The sequence below is a fragment of the Apium graveolens genome, chromosome 5, assembly GCF_009905375.1.
Source record: "Apium graveolens cultivar Ventura chromosome 5, ASM990537v1, whole genome shotgun sequence".
Classification (NCBI taxonomy): Eukaryota; Viridiplantae; Streptophyta; class Magnoliopsida; order Apiales; family Apiaceae; genus Apium; species Apium graveolens.
In genome coordinates this window covers 314,437,152-314,464,004 of record NC_133651.1, presented here as the reverse complement: position 1 = coordinate 314,464,004, position 26,853 = coordinate 314,437,152, and the positions used below count along the sequence as shown (strand labels likewise).

The following is a 26,853-nucleotide window of genomic DNA, read 5'->3' as shown; positions in this document are numbered from 1 at the left end:
AACAATTTTACAATTTCAATTCGTAAATACTGCATATAATTCTTACATACATAATCATAATGTGAACTTCAGTTTCATACTAAATACCGCATATCATAACCTGTAAATAAAAAAAATGAATCAAACAATACGACATCTATGATAAAAATTCATGATAACTTGAGAAATATAAAATTTAACAGTATTTTATTGAGTATGCAATTTAAACAACTTTACGAGATAGAGAGAGTAAGAGAAAGAAGAAAATGAATACCGTAAAAAATAATGGAAAAAGCCTCCAAAATGATAGATGTTGATGAATACTTCTTGCAAGACTTTAATCAAACAGTTGATGTACAATAAACACTTCGTATTATATCACACTTATTTCTCAATTTAAAGTTTTCATCCAAATAAAAGTTTTTAACCCCATCCCGGAGACGATTACACAAATCATGCGTACTTGTGAAAATTCTTTATCCAATTAAAGTTTTTAACCCCATCCCGGGGGCGATCACACACACCATGTGTGTACTTATAATTTTTTTTACTCAGTTAAGTTTTTTACCCCATCCCGGGGACAGAAAACACAAACTACAAGCACTTAGCAAAAAATTGAAAGCAAAATGCGAAAAAGGGAAATTTATTTACATATCCATCCGGGGCAAAACAACCCTCGGACCAAATCAAACGAAACACAATTCAAAGTTCAAGAAGTCATAAAGGCTTAGTTCCAAAAACAAATAAACAAGTTTAAAAAGGAAATTACAAGGCACGAAGCCTGAATCATCACAACAGTTAGTTCTCGGGAGGAGGAGGTGGCTGGGCCGCAGACACTCCTGCTTCAGCAGCATTAGCTTCCTCGCGACGAAGCTCCTTAGCCATGAACAACTCAAAGAACCCATCCATGTCGCCGTCGGGCTTCTCAACCAGATAGGAAGATGCAATGTCCCAGCAGAGGTTCACCTTTTCGAAAATCTTATTTTTGAGCTCCTCATAGTAAGCAGGTGTACCCCGGAATGCAGCAAGAACTTCCTCTTCCTGAGGCCTAGCTGCAAGCTCTTTCTTCAGGTTCTTAAACTCCGCCTGAAGGGTCCCAACAACCCAGGTAGCCTCCTCCCGAGCCTTAACCTCCTCCACAAGAGCCTTCTAGTGCTCCCGGGACTTCCTCTCCTTGACCTTCCGGTACTTGGCGAACCTTTCCTTCTCTTCAGCTAAGTCCATCACCGCAGTCTTCGCCTTCGCCTTCGCCACCCGCACCCTATAGTTGTGGATCACGGTATAACAACCGCATATCCGGGCATTAGCCTGAAATAAAAAAAATGATGAGCAAAAACACAAGGAAAACAGAAATGCGTAACAACAAAGTATATGAACCTCTGAGACATCCCGAACAAGGTGATCGAGGAAGGTGTCAACATCCTCCTTGGCATAAACTTCGAAGTCCCCATGAGTGGCATAATTGTCAAACATCTCACTCCTCCGGTCATCAAGAGTCATTCGGGCAATAGCCTGAAACAAAAACAAATGATGAGCAAAAACACAAGAAAAACAGAAATACGTAACAACAAAGTATACGAACCTCTGAGACATCCCGAACAAGGTGATCAAGGAAGGTGTCAACTCCTCCTTGGCATAAACTTCGAAGTCCCCAGGAGTGGCATAATTGTTAAAAATCTCAATCCCCCGGTCATCTCACTTCGAAGTCTCACCTTGTTGAGCTAAAAATAAAATTGTTCTATATATTACAATATTCAATATTCAATATGTGGTGGAATATACATATTTTTTTACCAACAAAAAATAGTTCTTATTAAATAGAGCATAATACGTTAAATAGAACATAACACATTCGAGACAAACGTTCAGCTACCAGTAACATATTAAAGATAATTAGCTGATTTGTTTCCTAATCGTTTAACGTATAAAAAAAGGAAACGAAAGACATCACAAACTGCACCATCATCACGGAAAGTACCAACATCACAATTAATTTTATCACATAAAAATCATTGTTAGCTCGGTGTTCTTAAACCCCAATCGCATAAACTAAGATGGAAGAAGGGGTACCTTAACTGTCTACATGCCAAATACATGTTAAAGATGTAAACCCTCGAAGGATAAACAATATTTGGTCATGAAATATGAGGTTTTACAAAAAAACACCATAACCCCAGATTCGATGCAGGTTTTTCAAATACCAAAATCCCAAAATATCAATAAATCATTTTAACATATTCAATACTGATTAAACCCAAATATAACTAAACAAACATAACAGAACACCCAAAAAGAGGGACATAAAAACACAAAAAAAGACACATACAAAACCCAAAAAAAAGGATTTTTATTGAAAAAAATCAATGAAAACGAAAGAAAATAAAAGGGCTGGGGGGTTTTTACCAAGAAAACCCATTTGAAAACGCTAACCTAACATAAGTAAAATTTTAATTTAATATTAGGGAAATTACCCAAAATACCTATATTTTTAAATTTATCGTTTGAAAATATTTTTATTTTTAAACTTATTTTCAAAAATATATTTTTATAATTTTATCTTCAAAAGTACGATTTGTCACTTCTATAATTTCAAATTTTAAAAAGATTTATTTTAAGGTGTTTCAAGTTTGTAACCGAATTAACCTTATCAACTGTGAAAATAATAAAATAAAAGTTTCATTTCAGGTTGTAAAAAGTTGCAAATCATATTTTTTTTTGCTAAAATGAAACTTTAAAAATTATATTTTTAATAATTGTTTCACAAAAACTCATATTATTTGTGAAAAGACCTTAATATTAATAGTATTAAATAAGCTTGGTTGTATTCTTGGCAGAGATGTTCAAAAAATCCGAAACCTGAAATCCGATTCGATTCGTTCCGGAAAAAAGTCTGAAAAGTTCAATCCGGAAAAAAGCCCGGCCTGGTTGGGTCCAGCCTGTAGGCCTTAAATGGGCCACTTTTTTTCTCAAAAATCCGGACCGGCCCGAATTCCGAAAAGTCTGGATCTAAAAAAGCCCGAATCTAAAAAAGTTCGGATAAAAGTCCGGTTCGGCCCGAATAAAAAGTCCGGACTTTTTGAAAAGTCCGATTAAACAACTGATTTTTTTATATATAATATTTGAAAGTATACAATATTTTTTATAATTTTTAAAATATTATATTATAATATTAGAAGAAATTAAGATATATATGATTATTTATATATTATATTAAAAAATAATTATTTATTTCAGTATCAACTACTCTATCTAATATATCAAGATATTATTTTCTCCAATATTTAAAGTACTCAAAATTTGGGTTATACAATATTAAAATGTTTTTTCAATATATAAAAAAAGCCCGAATAAAACCCGATCAAGACCCGGCGCGGAACTCATTCGGGCCTTATTTCTTAGATGGACTTTTTGTGCCATTATTCTTGGTCGCCTGGACAGAAATTGAAAAATACATACACGAGGTTAAAACTGACAATAAAATCAACACTATATACTGCCCCCTCTTGCTCTCCTGCTCTAAATTAGGTTTCCAGCTGATCGCCATCCATGGTACTCTCTCTCCCCCCTCTCTCTCTCTATATATATATTCTCATCCATCAAACCCCCCAATTTAACTAATTATTCTCACTTTTAATGTTTTTTTTTGGAAATCAGCCTTATGTAATCAACTCATGTAGTAACGATCCGTTACGAAGATTTTGTGCTAAACTTGCAATTATTTATAATTGAGTTGCATCCTTCCTTTTTATTATTATTGTTGTGGATTAAAAAAGATGGATTTATTTATATGCTGTGGCTTTTGGCTGCAAATCTGTAATTGTCCCTCTTTAGGAAGCTGCTAGTGTTTTAGGCCAGGTTTTCGATTGTTCTACTCGCCATTGTTGGATGTTATTGGCCTCTTTTTAATACCCGTAAGCTAGCTTATATAGTGATGCTATGCCTTTAATAATGCCCGTAATATTAACATGGCCCATCTTTCCTTTTAAATTTGATAATGTGCATTTTCTTTTGGCAATTTCGGGACCGCATGAGTTAAATTAATAAACAGTAGTTGCATACTTTGATAATTCGAGACAGTTGCAAGTATAGTACAACTATAAACTCTGATGCTTCTGTTACTGTTATGAGTATCATATCGGCATAAATTGTTCATCATATATATATTGTTATATCCTTGAGCTAAGTGTAGATGTATGTTAACAGTTAACGTTAACACATATTCAGCTAAGTGTATATATATGAGTTATAAATCATTTTTAGTTCTACCTTGAGCTAATTGTAGATGTCTGTTAACGCACAAATTTGATCAGATAAATATATGGCACTATTTATGACTTATGCATAGTAGGTTTCCATACCTGATGGCTTGTGCGTGTATCTACACTCACCATGCCATGCCTTTCTTCGTACTCGATGTTACTAGAGAGCAGGGTGCTGCATTATTTTCGTGTCATTAATTTTCTTCTTTCGGTGTTTTGATTTTAAGTTTACATGCTTTATGATACAAAACATAATAATCTGACTTGAACAAGAAGTTGAGTTATACTTGGAAACCTGAAGTACAATTATGGGTTAAATTTCTATGTGAGATGTTCTGTGTATGCCTGTTTCTCTGTACTATGGCATGATGCCCTTCCACATTAATTTCAAGTTTTATGTATGTTATCTTTTGTTTGTTTTGCAAGGGCCGTCTTCAACTTGATCCATTTCTCAATGAACTTACAAGCATGTTTGAGCGCAATACAGAGCAGGGATCTGTTTGGGTCACTTTAAAACGATGTAAGTGTTTCCTTTTCTATTCTCGTTGCTCCCCTATTAATTTTATAGATCTTCATGTCCCTCCACCACCCTTCCTTTTTATTTTAACTTGCATGTTGATGGAGCGATTTTGTACTCGATCTGAAATATTATGTGCTTTTGTCTTGTTCACAGCATCTGATAAATCCAAGGCTCAACTTAATAAATTGGCATCCAAAGGAGAAGCAATTGAATATAAGTGTCTTGTTCGGGCATCTGATGGAAAGAAGAACATCTCCACTTTGGTAATACCATACCTCCCGGATTCTTAAATCTGTTTGTTGATTAAGTGTTCTCTTAATTTCTGATTTACCTATATATTTGCTTAATTATATTTTAGTAGCAAGTAAACATGTATGTTTATATCTAGTATGTTAAATGTTTATCCCCAGCCCGGTCTATGTAAAATTGTTTCTGGTACTTTTCTGGCTGTGGAATCCACTAGAAGATAAAAGTAAGCAAATGCCTGATACAGTCTTTTCAATCCATTAAACATGATAGAATGTTTGTATTGGCACATGTGGTAATTGGTATTAGCTCGTTCAGTACTTCAGTATGTTTGAAGTAATAATTAAACTTAGCTTTCGTTTGTTTGTTCGAATTAACTCCAAATTGTATGCGGGGCTGTATGTTTTGATAAGGAAGAATGATTGGCCCTATTTCTTTTTACTCTAACACGTAGGCTGTGCATATGGGAACTTGATGGATACATTGAGAATTGAGCATAGATTCTATATTCAGAATGTGCACTTGAGAATTAAGATTAAGAAAACAGAAGCTGTTTTATTGGTTTTATAAAATGGAAAAAGAGCTGTGAGCTAGATTATGATCAAGGATGTGTGTTAACATCCTTTAAAGCATGTTAACATTTTCTGTTGATACAAAAATCGATACTCCCTCCACTTCTTTAAAGCATGTCAAATATTTGGTGATTTTTTTCACACATTGAGAAACTATTTATCCTGATTCTGGACTTTGATTGCACTAACCTAGAGTGTATGTAGTGGATTTGTGTTTCCTTTAGTTTTTGCTATAATTTTGATTTTCTTATACAACCCATCAGTGTCATCTTCATTTTCATCTCCTGTTATACTATATAGTTTACATAGCTTTGTATATACCATATATTTTTCATTGCTTCACTCTTTAAGCACCGATTTTCTTGGATGAATAGGTTGGGGCAAAGGATCATCAACGCTTTCAAGCTTCGTATGCAACTATTTTAAAGGCACGCATGACTGCATTGAAGAAAAGGGAGAGGAAAGACAAGAGAAAATCTACGGAAGTGGACAAAAAACAAGGCGGTGTCTCAAAAAAGAGCAATGCTAAGAAGGCTTGAGTTTTTTATTTCTTAGTTTCGTTCTTTTGAACATCCTCGAGATTTGGGGGTGGAGTCTTGGGTGTTGAAACGATATTGTCTTTCTATGATGCATTGCATCTGATTTGATAGTTATAATACTTATTGATATGCATATTACAAGCTATGTTCCATTTAGCATTCCATCATACACCGTCCGTCAAAAAACGATGTCAAGTATCTAATGACAATATTGCAAACTCTTGTCTACATTCTGAATAAGCTCTTGTGTTTGTGAAATTGCACTACAGTCTGTAGCTTAAGGGTCTATAATTTGTAAAATATGTAGCACAAGTTTTATTTGAATAAGCTCTTGTGTTTGGGTGTTCGTGTGTGCGTGTCAGCCAGGGGTGTCTGCCATGACTTTTCTCTATTTTTTACTAGGTGTGGGTCTCCAATTTCTATTGTGTGGAGGAAGGTATGTGTTCTTTTCACTAGGTGTGGGTCCCTTTTCAGAGGAGGAAGGTATGTGTTCTTTCACTTCATTTTTTTTTGTGTTTTTGTGTGTGGCGGTGGTTTTTCCCTTGCCTGTTGTTTGTCTTTTGTGTGTGTGGGTGTTTTGTTCCCGTATTTGAATTAGGTGTTTGGTGAAGAATGAGGCTAAGAAAATAAATTATTCTCTTCAGTTATGAAATCAATACTGTTAACATTGTTTCTCTGGGTCTTTGATACAATAAATACGGTTTGGGTCGGGAAGTATTGTTGTAGTCCAGGTGTTTGATTAAATGTGTATGAGAAATTTTTAAAAATTTCTTCTATGTTTAAACTTTTGATGCTTTTATGAAAGGTGATAATGATCTTGATAGAGTAACACTTATTGAATCTCAGTGTTCTATATTCTTGCGGTCTAAGTGTTTGATCGAAGATATATGAAAGTTTTTGGACATTTTCTTTGTAAACTGCAAGTTTCTTGATAGCAAGTGCATCTTGACACGCATCTTATTGTAAACTTTTTTTATTGATTCAAGTCTTCTAAGAGAGTTTTGGATTACCTTATTTTGTGTGTGTGTTACTAACTTTGCCAATATCTCTAGTCTCTATACCAATAAAATAAAGAAAAGATATGTGAGTACTAAATATAAGCAGATTCAAATGATTTTGTGATCTAAAATGTCAATCAACTTGAAGGTATGCCATCAAAAGTCAAATAGTCATTCTCAAATTTGGTATTGGTGTATGAACTCTCAAATTTAAATTTTATTGTGTTACAATAATATAAGTACAATTTGTATTTCGAAAATATGATTAATTTTGTTTAAGATTTTTGGTATGGTTATAGATCTGAGAATTTTGTACACTAATTGTTTAGTTGAAGTTGTATGTGTACTTTGTATATTAACTGTTTGATTAAAAGACTGTGACAATTTTCTTTGTATTTGATGGTAGTTAATTTCGATGTGCAAGTTATTTGACGGTAGACATTGTTATAATCAGATTATGCCAAGCTTAAAATTTTCAGAAGCCTTTTTCTTTTTGTTTTGATTAATTGAGATGAGATTAGATTTATTATTTGTGATATCAAGTATGGTCAATGGATTTAAGATTTCATTATGACACCAAAAGGTATTTATCCTTCGTTTTTATACTAAATTTTTATTTTAATTTTGGTTTGTTATTATACAATTATGTCATTGGAGTTGTATTTATATTTTGAAATGATTTTGTTCTTGATGTTTGTCAATTTTATTTAAAAGTTAGCGTTTTTGCAGTATCGATTACACGCCAACTATTTGATTGTAGCTGTGAGAGTTTTAGGTGTTTTTAAGTATCAGTGCTATGTGTCATTAGTTTGTAAATCAAGTGTTTGATTAAAGTTCTACGAGGAGTTTATAAATTGAGTAAATTTTGAGATAATTTATAATTTTGTTGCTCCTTGATTTGTTTATTCTCTGTTCTTTTAATTTATTGTTGTTAATCTGGTATAACTTAGTTTTGTTGTATTTGATTTTAAATATTTTGAACTAAGAAGTTTTAAAATGGTGAATTTTTCATATATGCAGCCGAAAACTTGTATCTTGCAGAAGATGTGAAAGTTCTCAGCAAAATCGAAGGTTAATAACTGCATTTATGTCTTCAAATTGATGCATATAAGATGTCAGTTCTATTTTCTTGTTTTAAATTTTTGTTAATGTTGTAATTCCTATTGATTTTGAGATAACTTTCTTTATACATAAGATATTTGTAAAACTGCTCTATAGTTAATATAAATTTCACCGCGTGTTTGAGTAAATGCATAAAACAAATTTGCTGATTGTTATAGTTTAAAGTGTTTGATTTTGTTAGTTTTGTGTATATGATACTTTTTGTTACTGTTTGATATTGGTTTTGCTATGCTTTAGGTATGTTTTGAAACTGTGCAAATGGATTCACTAATTTCTATCTTTACATTAACTCAAATATGTATTGCTAATCAATATTGTTCATTTTTCCAAATTAATATAGTTAATCTACACACATTTTGATAGCACTGCTCTATTTACGATCTTAAAAGTAAATAAGAGTGTATCTGATATGAGTTTTACAAAACATTGATCATTCAAGTATGGTTTTATATTTTTTAAATTTTAATGTTTAGTGGCATATCTTAACTTCTTCACTTATTTATTTCGATTGTGTGCAATTTAGGATTCGACTAATAATGTGGCATTGCTACCGGCACACGTGTCGGCGTGTCGCGATTTAGGATTATTTACGAAAAATACTTCAAATTGGTTAGTTTCTTTTCTTCACATGTATGTTCCCTTTCGACTTACAGTTAGCATTGCAGATTAATTTTTGATAAATTTATTTAAGTTCGTCTACTTTGGGCTCATAGATTATATAAAAATATGATAAAGAGGCATAATGTGTTTAATTTAAATTCTGGGGAATTGGGTCCGCATTCTATTGTTGATTTTATGATGTGTAAAGAATTTAAATGACCCGAAAGAAACTAATCAGATGAGCCCCCTTAACAATTTTTGTGATACTGTTTGATAGTGAATTCAATGTATAATGTCTTATGCAGCTTTTGATAGCGCTGCCTTGCTATCAATGTGTAATTCTTATTTTAAGATCTAAAAGTTAAGTAAGAGTATCCCAACCAGTTTTACAAAATATTGACCAGTTAGGTATGATTGACATGTTTTGATATTTAATGTTTAACGTCATCTTAAGTTCTTCACTTATCGAAATTGTGTGCAATTGTAGAATTCAACTAAAATAATTATGAAAAATTTAAATTCTGGGAAATGGGGCCAGCATTATAGCATTGATTCTATAGTCTGTAAAGAAACATTCAGTTACTAAAAAAACATTTTTAAACAATTTGGTTTAAGTTTTCGGTTTTATATGTCCAGTGACAACTAAGAAACTTCTCTATATCAAAACTGATCTCCCTGGAGATATTGTTGTTAACTGGAGACTGTTGTTAGCCGGAGAGTTCTCAAAGATGATGGTAAAAACTAATAAATCCTAGCAAAGCCATTCCCTCAAAGTGTTATGCATTCTCTTCAGTTATAAACTTTAATGGATTTGATTTTATACTATTTTCTTAATTTCGTGTTATATTGACAGGATGAGTACAAGCTTGATTTTGAAAGACTAATTATTGATCATTGGAATGAGCCGCTAAGAAGAGCGAACGTGGGCAAAACGGTTCCTAAGGCCAAAAGAGCCTGTAATTCCCCTTATGCCAATGTAAGTACTCTAATTAGCGTCACTTCGGTATTTCCGTTAGGTTGTGCTCTTTATTTTCATGATTTGCGTTTGATTGATAACTTTATCAGTGTTTTGATCAAATATTTGAAATGCACTCAATTTATGAATTTGCATTGAGCAATTTGAATAATTTATTATGAAATAACTTTATAAAACTTGGTGGTATAACAAGAAGAATAGACGGTGTAAAAAAAGTGAGGAAGAGTGTGGACAAGTATGAGAAGCATATTGGTGTAAGAAAGAAATGAACATTTTTTTATCAAAAAGTTCAAGATTTTGGACTTGAATTAAAGATGATAATTTTTTTTTCATCATGTTAAAGAAAAAATAAGCCTGAAAATTCATTTCATCTTCGTTTCAGGCCTTTCTAGCCGGCCAAAGGTAGCTTAGTTATGTTTTTTTTAACTGATATGTTCCTTACCTCATGTTTACAGGTAAAAAGAAGCGGCTTCTTGAACTGTTTGGAAGTTGGTGTTGTGATGTAAGCACATTAAATCAGAAACACCAGAGAGTATGGTTTTACGGAGAGATATATATGATAGGGACATGATTAATTCTTGGGAAAATGGGCGTCGTGTGACTTTGTTAGGTGATGCTGCTGCTTATCCGATGCAGCCAAATCTTGGCCAAGGTGGTTGTATGGCAATTGAGGTGAGGAACCACTTTGTGATATTGTCGAGTGTGCTGTCCAATCTTATTATCCACCAATATATTCACAGAGAAGGAAAAGAGAATCATGGGTGATTTTCCTTTTGTTCAAATTTTTGTTTATAGATAGTTTTATGGTTATTTGTTTGGCAACTATTTTGCAGGATTCTTATCAACTAATTCTTGAACTTAAGAAAGTTGATATGAGGAATTCTGATGAAGAGAGCCAGCTAAAACAGATTTCTGAGTCACTTAATAGGTAGTTACAGCAGAATAAATAATGTTACTTTTAATTTTAATTGATACCTTAAACACTAATATCTAGACGTTGCTAGATTTATAGATGAAGATGGTCATTTAGCCAATTTATAGACATACTCCTGCCAATTTAATTTACAAAATGTTAGTCCTGCTTCTTAATTTGCTGATCTATCATGTAAAGATACCAGAGTAAACGAATGTTTCGAGTGAAGACAGTTCATAAAGTTAGCAGACTGGCATCTGAGACTCTGTATACATACAAACTTTCTCTTGATTTTGGTTTATCAAAACTATCTGTAAGTTTTATGTTACCTTCATTAATTTAATTTCTCCTGTCATACATTACAAATATTTACGTCTTAACTTTTTTCATTTCAGAATATATTTGGAGTGCAGATTACAAATTATGCAATTGACATAACACGTAAGTTGATGCAGTGGTGTTGCCAGCTGTTTATGATATGGATGATAGCAGGCTACGGGTGAGCTACATTAACACCACTTCGTTTATAGTTTGTAATTGTAGGCAATGGTTTACTTTTAGTTTAGAGAGTAGGATTTAACTGTTTTTTTTAAATATGTTTGAGTTGAACATAGATTCTAACAATATATATATATATATATATTCTGGTATCTATTCTGATATTTTTTATGTTAGCGCGTTTATGGTCTTTTGTATTACAAATTATCTCCTCTTATTAGCATCCTCTAAGTCTATTCAACTTGGTGATACAATAAGAAGCATCCTCACAATTGATGATACATAAAGTTACTGATGTAACTTTATGATTTAGCTAGATTGGCTGCTTTGTCCTCTCAACCCTTAAGACTGACTTCTCATGTGGTTTATGAACAGGATGTTGACTGGACGCCATACAAGAGTCTCCACAAAGACCCTGCACGATACAAAGAACAACAGCTTGTTGCAACCTATGTGGGGGCTATCATCTGCAACAACTATGTGGTTTATCATAAGCCACATCTTGCAGCCGAACAATTTCCAGTGTTGGAAGATTTTGATTTGCAGAATCTATGTTGGCAGGCTAAAGGAATTGAACTGAAACAAAACAAAGGAGATTCTGAACATCTTTTGACAGATTATAAGGATCATATTAAAGAGTGGAATGAAAGACTTCTGCTCAAGGACCACCTCCAGAAAAACCATTCATCACCATCAACCGTCCATATGCAGCGAAACCATCCCTCACCCCACCCTCAGCCATATTCTCAGTCCAACTCTCAAGTCAACACTTATCCTCACCCCAACGCTTAAACCAAACCCCACACTCACCCCAAGATTTAATCCAAACCCCACACTCACCCCAAAGTTTAATCCAAACCTCACCCTCACCCTATCCCATATCCTCACTCCAACGGTCACCCCAACTCCTTGAGCGTTCCAACGGTCACCCCAACTCCTTGAGCGTGGTGAGGGGAAGAAAAATAAAAAAATGAATGACGTAAGGATCTTGCAATGTCTGGAACCTGGTAAACACATTGATGAGCGTGTGATAGATTATTATGTGAGGTAAATCATGAGTTTATGTTCAAAATAATTTATTTTTTTGCTTGACTAAGATATTTTGAGATTGTTCTAATATCTTTACTAATTTTTAGTTTCGTTTTGGACAGCTATTTGAACCGCACAAGGCCTTCAAACTCTTTTCTTCTGCTTAAAAGCTATGTCTAATCAAAATTGGCAAATCACATGAAAGAGGCCTCTGCGCATAATAATGTAAATAAGGATGAAAATATTAAAATGAGGTGGTGGAAGGGAGGATTCGACAAGTACTCGTATATTCTCTTTCCAACCTGCTTTGAGTAAGATTCTAAAGCCCAAATTTTAAAATCAAGGGCAATACATTCTGTTTTATAGTTGGTTATTTTGTTTTTTTATTACACAGGTATCATTATAGCTTAGTGATTGTCTGTTTCATGAAGGAGCATATTTCAATACTTCGTCTGCATTCAATGGGATTGCACCCAAGTGATAAGATTTTTCCTATAATTGTTTGGTAAGAACAAGGAGATCCCTAATAACTAACACATGCTTTATAATGTGATATAAAAAAAACCTAATTTGCAAGATTTAATCAATGTAGGACTTTGAAACAGAAGTGGGAAAGGGAGAGAGCAGCTTCCGATTTTCCATCCATTGTCACAAAAACTGTTGATGTAAAATAACAATGGATGGAAAATCAATAGTTTTTGTGACAATGGATGGAAAATCGGAAGCTGCTCTCTCCCTTTCTCATTTCTGTTTTAAAGTCCTACATTGATTAAATCTTGCAAATTAGGCTTGTTTTATATCACATTATAAAGCATATGTTAGTTATGAAGGATCTCCTTGTTCTTACCAAACAATTATAGGAAAAATCTTATCACTTGGGTGCAATCCCATTGAATCCAGATCAAGTATTGAAATATGTTCCTTCATGAACAGACAATCACTAAGCTATAGTGATACCTGTGTAATAAAAAAACAAAATAACCAACTATAAAACAGAATGTATTGCACTTGATTTTAAAATTTGGGCTTTAGAATCTTACTCAAAGCAGGTTGGAAAGAGAACATATGAGTATTTGTCGAATCCTCCCTTCCACCACCCCATTTTAATATTTTCATCCTTATTTACATTATTATGCGCAGAGGCCTCTTTCATGTGATTTGCCAATTTTGAGTAGACATGGCTGTTAAGCAGAAGAAAAGAGTTTGAAGGCCTTGTGCGGTTCAAATAGCTGTCCAAAACGAAACTAAAAATTAGTAAAGATATTAGAACAATCTCAAAATATCTTAGTGAAGCAAAAAAATAAACTATTTTGAACATAAACTCATAATTTAGCTCACATAATAATCTATCACACGCTCATCAATGTGTTTACCAGGTTTCAGACATTGCAAGATCCTTATGTCATTCATTTTTTTATTTTTCTTCCCTCACCACGCTCAAGGAGTTGGGGGTGACCGTTGGAGTGAGGATATGGGATAGGGTGAGGGTGGGGTTCGGATTAAACTTTGGGGTGAGTGTGGGGTTTGGATTAAATCTTGGGGTGAGTGGGGTTTGGTTTAAGCGTTGGGGTGAGGATAGGTGTTGACTTGAGAGTTGGACTGAGAATATGGCTGAGGGTGGGGTGGTTTCGCTGCATATGGACGGTTGATGGTGATGAATGGTTTTTCTGGAGGTGGTCCTTGAGCAGAAGTCTTTCATTCCACTCTTTAATATGATCCTTATAATATGTCAAAAGATGTTGTTCAGAATCTCCTTTGTTTTGTTTCAGCTGCCAACATAGATTCTGCAAATCAAAATCTTCCAACACTGGAAATTGTTCGGCTGCAAGATGTGGCTTATGATAAGCCACATAGTTGTTGCAGATGATAGCCCCCACATAGGTTGCAACAAGCTGTTGTTCTTTGTATCGTGCAGGGTCTTTGTGGAGACTCTTGTATGACGTCCAGTCAACATCATGTTCATAAACCACATGAGAAGTCAGTCTTAAGGGTTGAGAGGACAAAGCAGCCAATCTAGCTAAATCATAAAGTTACATCAGTAACTTTATGTATCACCAAGTTGAACCAATAAGTTTATTTATGATCTAGCTAAATTATAAAGTTTTTCACTCAACTTTATGTTTCTAATGAACCAATAAGTAGGATGATACAATAAATGGACATGAAATGGGTTCGCCTCCTCACACAATTGGTCTTTTTAAACCCTCTGTAGTGCATCAGGAATTGACTTGGATAAATACAACTTGAAATTGGGGAGGTCCAAATGATTCTATCCAGATAAAACCACAACACTCACACTTTAGCATATGTTTTAATTTGACTCTGCCTGACAGTTGCTCTTATAGTCTTATACAACACCCTATTTTGACTAAAGACTGATATTACTCATCTTAGTTAATCGATAATGGACATAAACATTATAGCCCCAATACGTTTGTCGTTATCTGCCTAATTATATAATAAATTTAATACAATACTCTAGCATTTTTTTTATTATTTTATGTTCGGTTATTTTATTACCGTATTTGACACCACAAATTTATTTTAAAAAATTATTTTTATCAATTATAACCTTGCGGATCGGGCAAAACTTCTCAATACATATTAACTAAAAATATAGTACTCCAAACATGATACCTGTTAGTAAAAAATTTAGATATCCTCTTCTATATCCGTTGATCTTGTAGCCATTAGCTAAAATATTCGCATTAGATTTCTGCCAATTTTCTGCTATATTTTAACCTAATTTTGCACATCAATACACACTTATATTCATATTATATTTTTATTATATAGACTTAATTGCACGAAGACGACCTATTTTTGCACAGAAATGGCTCACGTTTAATAATATGCACCCGCATGACCCTTATTTATATTTTTTAACGCTCGATTGCATTCCGTCTGTTTCAACTAACGGACGTTACATATTATCATTTTTTAAAATAAGCAGAGGGCTAAATTAGTAAAATCATAATTGATACACACATAATCCTTGTATTATTGTCAAGTCGATCATCTTATTTCCCTCCAAAAGAAGTCTCACAATTCCCCCAACCCACTCATAAAGAACCCTAAATCTAATCGTAACTGGGACTTCAATCGGAGCAAAATGACATGGAGATTGAGGCATAAGGAAGATGAAGATGTCTTCAAACCGTACCACTGTCCAAAATATACCGGCAATTTCTATTATCCCTCTGTGCATGCATATTCAGTTATAAGCGATCATAAATTTGGGGGTTTAGGGTGTATTGTATGTTAAGTACTTGTTTGTACTGATTTGGTTATAGTATGTTTCTTGAATAAGTGTATATTTGTACTAATTATTTGTTGTGTTCGATTGTGAATACAATGATAATGTTAACTTATTTAGTTATTAGAGATCATAAATTTGGGTGTTTAGGGTTTCTTGAAGAAAAAATGTTAATGTCATATGGTTTATTGTGTGTTAATTACTTCTTTATACTGATTTGGTTATTGTATGTTTCTTGAATAAGTGTAAACTAGAATAATAATCCGTGCGAGGCACAAGTCATATTCTAGAGTTTTTTTATGCATGCAATTATAATGTTTTTAGTTATATTCTTATTTGTAAATGTTGTATAATGTCTAACGTATATATCTGTGTATCATTTTCATACAAGACATTACTAAATTACACAACGTTTCCAATATAGTTTATTAAGAAAAATATAGGTATTCTTGTTTGCGTTGTATAATTATATTTAATGAATAAATATAAACAGAGTAGTCAGTGTACGTTTAAAATGAAACAAATAAACTTAATATGTAGAATGTCGTTGGTATGTTTACAAAGAAAAAGTTAAAAACTAACATATATGTTGAATACAGAGTTGACCAAAAATTTTGAATTTTATTTAAATAAACTATATAACTGGTCTATATTATTACTGAGTTCTCTACTAACTTACAGTTAACTTACTCAATTTAAAAAGATAAAAAATGAATAACTGAATTCAGAACTACTTGCAATCATAATATAAAATAATATAAAATTTACACTACTGTTAATATAAAAGTCGATTTTAATGAAAAATGTTAGTTTTTGAAATTTAACGTATTTATGTTTGAAAAAATGTTAGTTTTTTTACAGTACTCTTAACAAAATAAGATTAAGTTATATGTGTCTATGTTAGCATGTGAATTATCATATGTTACATTTCTTAGAAAATTACGATGGTTTCAATTATTTATATGCTAAATATCTGATTTATGTACATGTATAATCATTATTAATATCTAGTGAGGCAATTGATTACTTAAATAACATGTATTTATAATTATTCAAAAATTAAAATTATGTAATAAATAAATTACAATAATTTATATATGGTATTCACATTATCACTGACAAACAATCCATATCTGTTTTTTACGCGACCGAGTATCAATTATGTAACCAGTGTTATAAAAACCGTCGATTTCGGCGATTTATCGGCCGACATATCGGAAAACAACCGGCTTCCGATCTAACAAGCCAGAATTGGTCCACTAATCGTTTTTCTTCATATCGGTCAAAATCCGGTTGAAATCGGGTACTATCGAAGGTGTCGATAGGCAAAATTATAAGATCCATTTTCTCCGGCAAAAGATTAAAGAAATAACCTGAGCTTCGTATTCTATGAAAGAAGAAGAAGAAAGAAATAAGAATATAAAAGAAGAAAGAGATAAAAGTAGGATAAGAAACAACGTGAATTAGAGAGAGGGAGAGAGATGAGAAAGATTAAAAGCGGCGGAGCAGGAGGGTGGGTAGATGGAAGGAGGGGTTAACAATACAATAATATAACTGATGCTTTGGTTGTTTAAAATGCAGTACAACACAGTACATCACGTGTATAAGAAAGGTATGAGCTAGAAGCCTATATCTATACAAAGTCAAGTCCACCATGAACCATGTCCAATACCCAACCCAACTACAAATGTAATATATATTTAATACATATATTTTAAAAATAATATTAAAATATGACCGATTTAATTCCGATTTAACATTCCGATAAATCCCCGATTTCCGATAAATCATCTAGTCCGATTTTCGATTTCTCTAACCATGCATGTAACATAAAAATAAATTATATATTGTAAGACTTATTATTGATATTCATGATTTTTTACAAGAATTTGAAGGAAAAATTGTAATTATATTGTTATTTAAACTATTTTTAAGTTTCTTTCATTACAACTCTAATATTTCTTCATATAATAATTTGATAATATTGTATACTATTTTCCTAAAATTAAATATTTTTCAATTCGATAAAGTTTTATAAATATTAGTTGAACTGGTTAATTCCTTCAAATTATTGAACAATATATGTATTTTTTAAATAGTATAAAATGTATTGAATCAAATGCTACAATATAGTATAGATATAATTTTTATTTGAATAATTTAAAATATTAAAATAATTCAAAATATTGAAATAATTCAAAATATTTGTACAATATTATCTTGATCAATAAATATTGTTTATCTAAAAGAATTCTTTTTAAAATGCTAGTTTTTTTAAAGTGAAAAATGAAAAATAAATCGATTTAATATATCATCGTAGTTTTAACAAATCTCGTGAGATCTCATATCAAATTTCAAATATTTTTAAAATCGGGAAAAATAAATCGATTTAATATATCATCGTAGTTTTAACAAATCTCGTGAGATCTCATATCAATTTTCAAATATTTTTAAAATCGGGACAAGTCCAAAAACACTATTGCGCTATCAGTGAAGTTAGTAATTTTAATACAAATAATCAATTGACTTGATCCTATAAATACCTCAAACACATTAATTTATATTAATATAAGATATCAAAAAATTTCACATTATTGGTAAGATATTCTCGTCGAACTTGTAATTTAAATTTACTAAACGTAGAATGTGACAATGTTTTTCGGCTAGCTATGTAGTCAAATTTCGAGTATTTTTTGAACAATGGGCCAAATTCTGATTTGAAATTTAAAATATACTAAAAATTATTGACTCATTATAATTCGAACTTATCTAAATATTTAATATCAATCTAGATTATTTATATATAGGCGATTCTATTTTTAATATTTTCTTTAAAAATTATATATACATTTTAATTACTTTTTATAATAAAAAATTGTTAAAAATATATGAGATATATTTTCAAACTAAAAAATAATAATAAATAAAATAATAATCCATTTATGTATTATGCCTAACTTTATATCTGGAATTCAGTTTTTTAAAATTAATTGTACAAATATTTAAGTAACTATCATTTTTTTTGCGGAATTCGAGTAGCTATCTTTAAAATTAAATAAAATATTTCTTTAGCACACTTACATATTATGTGTATGATAAAAAATACATGTGACAATATGGTGTGGCGGTACGAGGTTGTATAGAAGAATGAAGCAACCCGAGTTCGATTCCCACAAAACACAACTTTTATATAAATTTTAAAAACAGGAGTAGTTTAGTCTTTTCAATGAAACTTTTTAATCTCACAATATTATCCCCTTGTTGTGCTATTATATATAGAAGAGATTTGTACTAATTATTTGTTGTGTTCGATTGTGCATACAATGGTAATGTTAACTTATTGATTGATTTTTGGGTGATTTATAATGTCAGATGATGATCTTTTCTCAATTAAATTGTACTATGATGGTGAACTGCTAGATAACCCTAAGAGATATAGTGGTGGCTCTGTTGTGTATGTTGATTTTTGTGATAGTGATGCAATTAGTCTATTAGAGATTAAATCTATGCTTGTTAAAAGTGGATCAAAGGTTGGGTATGATGTAATATACTATAAGATACCAGGGACAACAATGAAGAATGGGTTGTTTGAGTTAGAGACAGATGCTGATCTAATGTTAATGTGTACATTGATATCTAACAAGCAAAAGACCTAGGACTAATAGGTATGTAGAGGTATTTGTAACTCAACATTTGGAGCCATTAAATGTTATTCCTAGCCAAGAAGAGATTAATATGGACAATCCGTTTGGACAATGTACACAACAAGAAATAGCTGAGGAACAACAGCTAAGGGAATTAGACGGTATTTATAAAGATTTTTCAGATCCTGAGGATAGTGATGAGTATGAATTGAATGTGAGTGACAGTGATGATGAGTCTTGGCACTCAGATGCCTCTAACAAGGATGAGAGTGATGATGATCTGGTGTTTGAAAAAAATATTGATAAAATGGTGTTTGAAGATCATGACACCCCTAAAGAACCTGTTAAGGATGACAATGTGGGTACAGATGAGGAGAGTGTCTATGCTGGGAGTGATGATGAGAGGATGGCCCCTAATTCTACAGATGAAGATGAGCCAAATTTTCCATAATTCAACGAAGATGTGGATATGGAGAGACCTGTCTTTGAGCTGGGTAGGTTGTTCAAAAGTTCTCAGATTTTTAGAAAAGTTGTAAGGAATCATGCAATCATGGAGAGAAGACCAATTGAGCTTGTCAAAAATTATGGAAGAAAGATAAAATATGTGTGCAAAAAATCTTGTAAATGGATTGTTTATGCTTCTCCATTTAACAAGACTCCTACTTTTCAGATTAGAACATTGGTCAGAAAACATACTTGCATGCCTACATTTAAACAAAAACAAATAAATTTAGTTTGGTTTGCAGAGCATTATGAGAAGGAGATCAGGATGAACCCTGGCTGGCCTGTTAAGGCTTTTCATAAAAAAATATTCAATGACTTGAAAGTGGAAGTGTCAAAGCATGTTGTTTATAGGGCTAAGACTAGAGCACTGCTAAAGATCAATGGCACTCACAAGGAATAGTTTGGTCGGGTATGGGATTATGCATATAAAGTGAAGAAGGTTTTGCCTGAAAGCACTATTAAGATATTGTGTGAAGATCCAGAGTCGGGTGAACAAAGTGGGAGGTTTATGAGAATGTATATTTGTTTGGGGCCATTGGAGAAGGCTTTTGTTCATCTCTGCAAAAAATTTAGTTGGCATAGATGGTTGCCACCTTAAAGGACCATTTGGTGGGCAACTCTTGGCAGCGGTTGGGGTAGATGTCAATGATGGCATGTACCCAATTGCATGGGCAGTAGTGGAATCTGAATGTACAGAATCCTGTAAGTGGTTCATGGAGTTATTGAGCCAAGACTTGAAGATTCAAAATGATGCAGAATGGACCTTCATCTCTGATAGGCAGAAGGTAAATATTTTTGCATAATTTTAAAATATGAATTGTATGTAGATTGATGCAACATAGTAATTATTTGTTATGCATAATGCAGGGACTTATAAATGCATTGGAGGGGGTGGTACCAAATACAGAACACAGATTTTGTGTTATGCATTTGTACCAAAATATGCATAAAGAATTCAAAGGAGTGGCATTGAAACAACTCCTTTGGAAGGCTGCAAGGTCTACCACTGATTGGGAGTTCAATTTACATATGAGTAAGATGAAGGAGGTACAAATGTCATTATACTTGTTTAGGTAGTATATCTTTAACTTGCACGGATGAGGGTCATGAACTGGTGGTTGACCTACATAACAGAACATGCACTTGCAGAAAATGGGATCTCACTGGGATCCCATGCTATCATGCTTGTGCATGTATATCTATTAAGAATGAACCCTGGGAAATGCATATAAACAACTGTAATAGCAAGGAAGAGTACACGAAGGTATGTATTTTTCACAAATAATTAGTACTTCTTATTTGTTCAACAACTACACAAAAACTAAGTATTTTATTTGTTCAACAGCTATACAATTGTACACTGGACCCCATTGTGGGGCCTGATTTTTGGCAAACAAGTGCTGAACCAAAGCTCTTACCCTCAAATATTAAGACCCCAGCAGGAAGGCCAAAGAAAAAAAGGGTGACAAAGAATGATATCCCTCCTGATGCCACAAAACTAAGCAAGGCTGGGACAATTGTGAATTGTCATTATTGCAAAGTAAGGGGTCACAATGCTAGGACTTGTGTTGCCAAGGTAAACTTCGATTCATGAAATATTTTCTTAAAGACTTAATTTCAAGACTTACTTAGATTCATTGAAAATGTACGGAAAAATGATGTAATTAAAAAGGCTGCTGAGGAAGGAATTGTGTCCAACATAGCCAAGTCAACTTGTGTGTGCAAAACATGCAATAAACCTGGTCATTATTCAAGAACTTGTTCAGTTAAGGTACAAGTGTGTATACTACAATTTATGTTCTTAAGATAATAATTTGTGCTAACTTGCTTTTATTCATTTAATTCACAGAAACAGACGGTGCAAGGGGGCAATTCTTCTACAAATCCATCAACAGATCAAGACCAGCAAAGAATACCTGAGACGATGCATCAACATGAAGAGAGACAGATTCATAGAACCCAAGGAAGCTCAACCTCTACATTTCAAAAACAAACCAGGAAAAATACCCCAAAGAGAAAGAGATAAATGTCATGTTTTATGGTTTCTGTTGTGTCCAAGAAGAATGGTGGTGTAGTAGTAATATGGGTGGACATATTGATGACTGTCTTATTTTGTGGTTGGGTCTGGTAGTTAACATATGGTATGGCTAAACTTTTAATTTCTTTTGTTTGTCATTAAGTTTGTCGGGCATGTAATAGCTGGTATTAAAGGCTTCAAGCCTTCCTTTTGTCAACCAGTTTTTGGTTACCAGTGAAGGGTTTTTAGCACATAAATGCAGCGAAAACGTAAATTTAAATCTTAAAAAACCGAAACTCTCCGCAGGATCCATGCGAAAAATAATATTTAATTCGTAGTTCAGTATGTTTACCTTAAGAAGTTTTACGTTAATGGAAAGATGGAGGTCTTTAATGGCGATCCAAAAACGATGAACGGAGATCCTTAGCAGCTGCTCCTCAAGTGTGAAGTACTCCACCGGTATCCACCACGAAAACGATGTAATGAAGGAGGAGGAGATGGAGAGAATTAGGGTTTTGTAAATCTTTTTGGTTTAGGCAAAAATAGGGTCTATAATAGTATATTTTTAGGCAAAATTTTCAGCTGAAAATTTCCCCATAAAATATTATTATTATTAACCCTTTATTATTCTCACTAATAATTAAAACACCTTTTAATTATTAATCCTTTTTCTAAACTCTTTAGAAATAATTCTCTCACTTGATTTAATTTCCAAAAATTAAATTCTTAATTAATAACATTAAGAACCTTTTCTTAATTAATTTATAATCAATTAAATCTCATTTAATCAATTATTAAATTTGCCAATTAATTATTAATTTCATAAATAAATAATTATCAGCCATTATTAATTAATTCATCCACCATTAAATCATTCTTTTTTATGGTGTGACCCTGTTGGTTCAATATTAAGCCGGTAGTAGAAATAAATAATATTAAAATTATTTTATCATTATTTAAATAAATTCTCTAATTCATTAAATATGATTAATTAATTAATCATATTTATTCTACATCGTGAGGGATACTTCTCAGCATATCGCGACTATCCGGATAATACGAATTCACTGCTTAGAATACCAAGAACCTATTCAGTGAGTAGTTACCGTACAATTAATTCCTTCTACTCTGCAATGTCACGATTAAATACAAGGCACGGAACTTGTGTCAAGCCTATCTTATTTAATCACTTGCTTTCCCATTCACTATACTTAGTTCTATTTAATGTAAATTAGAAACTCCTTTCTAATTTCATTCACTCTGGCCAGAGATTCCTGAAATAACATAAGTGGATCAGTATTGAACATTCTCTTCCTATACTGGAAGGGGTAGATCCTTTATTGATCATACACTATTTTCGTGTACAAATTCCTATACCCAGTAGAGCCCTTATAATTGTCCCTTGAGACTAAGAACTAAACCAAAGCATAGTTCAGTGTACACAAGATGACTATGATGACCTCAAGTCTAAGGATACTTGTACAACTAACACTATGTGAACAACTGCTGACACGTGAGTGAACTCCATCAGTTGTTCAGCTGTGTGAGTCATGTTCAGTGAACTTATTCTATAATAAGCACCTACATACTAGTTATAGTGTCACCACATAAATATCTATGAGAACAGACATCCTTCATAATGAAGCAAGCATAGTATGTACTGATCTTTGCGGGTTATTAATTACCAGTTAGTAATCCTACGACCAGGAACTATTTAAGTTTAGAGTTATCATCTTTTAGGTCTCATTATTATGATCTCATCACAATCCATAAAAAGTTTTACTCTAAACTGTGGTATATCTTATTTAAACATTTAAATAGATAGAGCCCGCAATAAAAACAAAACAAGCCTTTTATTAATATCAATGAAATCAAAACAGATTACATAAAAGTTATTCCTAAATCCTCATACATGATTGGACTTAGGACATATCTCTTTCAACCAGGACAGACTATTGTATTGCCAACAATGTCTTATATTGGATTTATGATATCTAATCAAACACGTTTATGTCTTTATATTACAGTTAAGGTACTTTTATATTGCATTAGTTGGTATAAATATGTAGTGATAGGCTAAGGACACAGTTAATTCATAAACATAAACCATTACATTAGACCTCATTACAAGATTAAAATATCTTCATTTACATCTTCAACTACTGGTACATTCCAAACAAAAAAGAAAAACATAAACACTAAAAAAAGGCTGACTAATTTCCATCTTTTAGCTTCAAATTTACTCTTCTCCACTTCAACTTGTAGCACCCTGCATATTTGGAAACCATCAACCCATCTGAAAAACCCACAACCAAGAACACAACCAAAAAAATTTTGCCCCCCATTTGCCCCTGTTCTAGTAGTCCTCTCCACAGCCCAACCTCCACAAAAGCATTTGTATGCCATGGTATTTGGATGAGTAAATTATTTAGGATGAGAGTGTAAGTTGTTTAGGACGGGAGTGTTAATTTTAGGTTTTGTATGTATTTATATAGAGATACATCTCTCTATTCTAGGATAATAGCCGTTGGAAATTAATTTTTCCAAGTTTACCCTTCTTATTTAACGTCTGTTAGTTGAAACAGACGGAATGCAATCGGGCGTTAAAAAATATAAATAAGGGTCATGCGGGTCTATTATTAAATGTGAGCCAGTTCTGTACAAAAAAAATTATAATTGAGTCCATTTTCGTGCAATTAAGTCTATATATGTTAAAAATTTTATTTCATATTTAATATTTTAACTTTATGTTTTATTATGTGTCAAAATATGATTTTCTTATTAACCAATTTTATTAATTATTTTAAAAAACATTACATATTTATAAAAATACTAATAAATCCAGTCCAATATAATAAAATAAAATATAAATATAAAATTTATTATACATATAAGTATATGTTTTTAACACAGTATATGTTTTTAACACATATAAGTATATAAAATTTTATATATACATATTTATTATACATATTTATACATATAAGTATATGTTGTATAAAATCTAATATATGTTTTTAATACATATAAGTGTCTTATTATAATTATATAATTATATATTCAATATTTTTTTCATTAAATAAATATTTTGTTTTACTTGTATTTAATTAAATATTTACCTAGTGCGCACTAGAAGGCTAGCGGCTGCGGGTTTTCTATGATAAAAAAAATTAAATATTTAAATTTATTATAACATGTGAAATTATATATATATAAAATAATTTGAAAATAAATATAGCATACTATTTTTGAATATAACTAATCAATATAGCTAATACCAGCAGAGCAAATTACCTTACAAATTTAACAAAATTTTAGATGATGATGATTTAGCTAACCATTTTAGCTATTATGGTTGGAGAAACTCTTAAAAAAGAATTAAAAAAATTGGATACAAAACCTATAAATCGAAGAAAACATTTGAAAATTCTATCAAAACTTTAATCAAATATCTGATGTACAAAACAGTTTTACAATTTCAATTCGTGAATACTGCATATAATTCTTATGTACATAATCATAATATGAACTTCAGTTTCGTACTAAATACCGCATATCATAACCTGTAAATAAAAAAAATGAATCAAACAATACAACATCTATGATAAAATTTATGATAACTTGAGAAATTTTAAATTTAACAGTATTTATTGAGTATGCAATTTAAACAACTTTAAGAGATAGAGAGAGTAAGAGAAAGAAGAAAATGAATACCGTAAAAAATATATTGGAAAGAGCCTCCAAAGTGATAGATGTAGATGAATACTTCTTGCAGGACTTTAATCAAACAGTTGGTGTACAATAAACACTTCGTATTATAGCACACTTATTTCTCAATTTAAAGTTTTTATCCAACTAAAGTTCTTTATCCAACTAAAGTTTTTAATTCCATCCCCGGGGCGATCACACACACCATGTGTGTACTTATAAAAACTTTTAATCAGTTAAGTTTTTTACCCCATCCCGGGGACAGAAAACGCAAACTACAAGCACTTAGCAAAAAATTGAAAGCAAAATGCGGAAAAGGTAAATTTATTTACATATCCATCTGAGGTAAAATAACCCCCGGACCAAATCCAACGAAACATAATTCAAAGTTCAAGAAGCCATAAAGGCTGAGTTTTAAAGATAAATAAACAAGTTTAAAAGGAAATTATAAGGCACGAAGCCTGAATCATCACAACAGTTAGTTCTCGGGAGGAGGAGGAGTCTTGTCGCGACCTTCTGTGGGAGAAGGAGGTGATTGGGCCCCGGACAACCCGGGTAGCCTCCTCCCGAGCCTTAACCTCCTCCGTAAGAGCCTTCTTGTGCTCCCGAGACTCCCACTTCTTGACCTACCGGTACTTGCCGAACCTTTCCTTCTTTTCATCTAAGTCCTTCACTGCAGTCTTCGCCACATGCACCCTATAGTTGTGGATCACGGTATAGCAATCGCAGATCTGGGCATTAGCCTGAAACAAAAACAAATGATGACCAAAAATATAAGAAAACAGAAATACGTAACAACAAAGTATACGAACCTCTGAGACATCCCGAATAAGGTGATCAAGGAAGGTGCGAAGTCCCCATGAGAGGCATAATTGTCAAACATCTCACTCCTCCGGCCATCAAGAGTCATCCGGGCCAGGAGGTTCTTCAAGGCATCTTCTTCCACCAACTTCTAACTCTCCTCTTCCGCAGGAGTCTGGGACGTCATCCTCCGGTGCTGCGAGTCCCGGAACCACTCGCGACATCAGCAGCCTTCCTCTTGCGAGGGTTCAAGGCACCGACTTCTTCTTCCTCCAACTCCAACACCTCAACTTCGGGATCAGTAACAACAATCAGAGGCACCATCTCTGGAACAGTCTACCTCACACTATTTTCAGATGAACCTGTATCCCGGATCTGCGAGCCACTGCCTCCACCACCAGCCATCTTCTTGTCCGAGTCAAGATGAACATCACCACCAATCTTCTTGAACCTGCCGGCCAAGTCTTGAAATTGCTTCGACATCTCGTAGTGGAAGGGGTTAAGCAACGGGAGACCTGCACAACGGAATAACAATTCAGGAACCAAAACTGAAAAAAGACAAGTGTGTATAAGGTATAAGGAAAAGATACAGAACATAAGGCTACATATAATAAATGCTCTTAAATAATGTTTGATTATCTAAAAAAGTTTTCTGAGTCCACTGAGCCCCGA

General features: G+C 32.7%; 2 protein-coding genes across 10 annotated transcripts; both read left to right on the top strand.

The window, feature by feature from the left end:
* Nucleotides 1-3,379: 3,379 nt before the first annotated feature.
* Nucleotides 3,380-6,345, top strand: LOC141659452 (signal recognition particle 14 kDa protein). Its single transcript, XM_074466326.1, has 4 exons — nucleotides 3,380-3,528; nucleotides 4,665-4,758; nucleotides 4,912-5,021; nucleotides 5,951-6,345. Exons 1-4 carry the CDS (start codon nucleotides 3,526-3,528, stop codon nucleotides 6,113-6,115), a joined length of 372 nt encoding a protein of 123 aa, XP_074322427.1. The 5' UTR covers nucleotides 3,380-3,525; the 3' UTR covers nucleotides 6,116-6,345.
* Nucleotides 6,346-6,458: 113 nt separating this feature from the next.
* LOC141659451 (zeaxanthin epoxidase, chloroplastic-like) lies at nucleotides 6,459-21,824 on the top strand. Of its 9 annotated transcripts, none has more exons than XR_012549773.1 (10): nucleotides 6,459-6,598; nucleotides 8,134-8,184; nucleotides 8,759-8,844; nucleotides 9,689-9,811; nucleotides 10,267-10,483; nucleotides 10,645-10,739; nucleotides 10,923-11,037; nucleotides 11,120-11,223; nucleotides 11,598-12,269; nucleotides 12,374-14,439. XR_012549773.1 is itself a non-coding variant. In XM_074466324.1 (10 exons), the coding sequence occupies exons 6-10, from the start codon at nucleotides 10,442-10,444 to the stop codon at nucleotides 21,728-21,730; spliced, it is 582 nt and encodes a 193-aa protein (XP_074322425.1). In that variant the 5' UTR covers nucleotides 6,459-6,598; nucleotides 8,134-8,184; nucleotides 8,759-8,844; nucleotides 9,689-9,811; nucleotides 10,267-10,313; nucleotides 10,422-10,441; the 3' UTR covers nucleotides 21,731-21,824. The 9 variants fall into 9 exon arrangements, 7 of the variants coding, with proteins under 7 accessions (XP_074322425.1, XP_074322419.1, XP_074322420.1 ...); XR_012549772.1 differs by having other exon boundaries at nucleotides 11,598-13,924; nucleotides 14,021-14,439; XM_074466324.1 differs by lacking the exons at nucleotides 11,598-12,269; nucleotides 12,374-14,439 and adding an exon at nucleotides 21,505-21,824 and having other exon boundaries at nucleotides 10,267-10,313; nucleotides 10,422-10,483.
* Nucleotides 21,825-26,853: the final 5,029 nt, after the last annotated feature.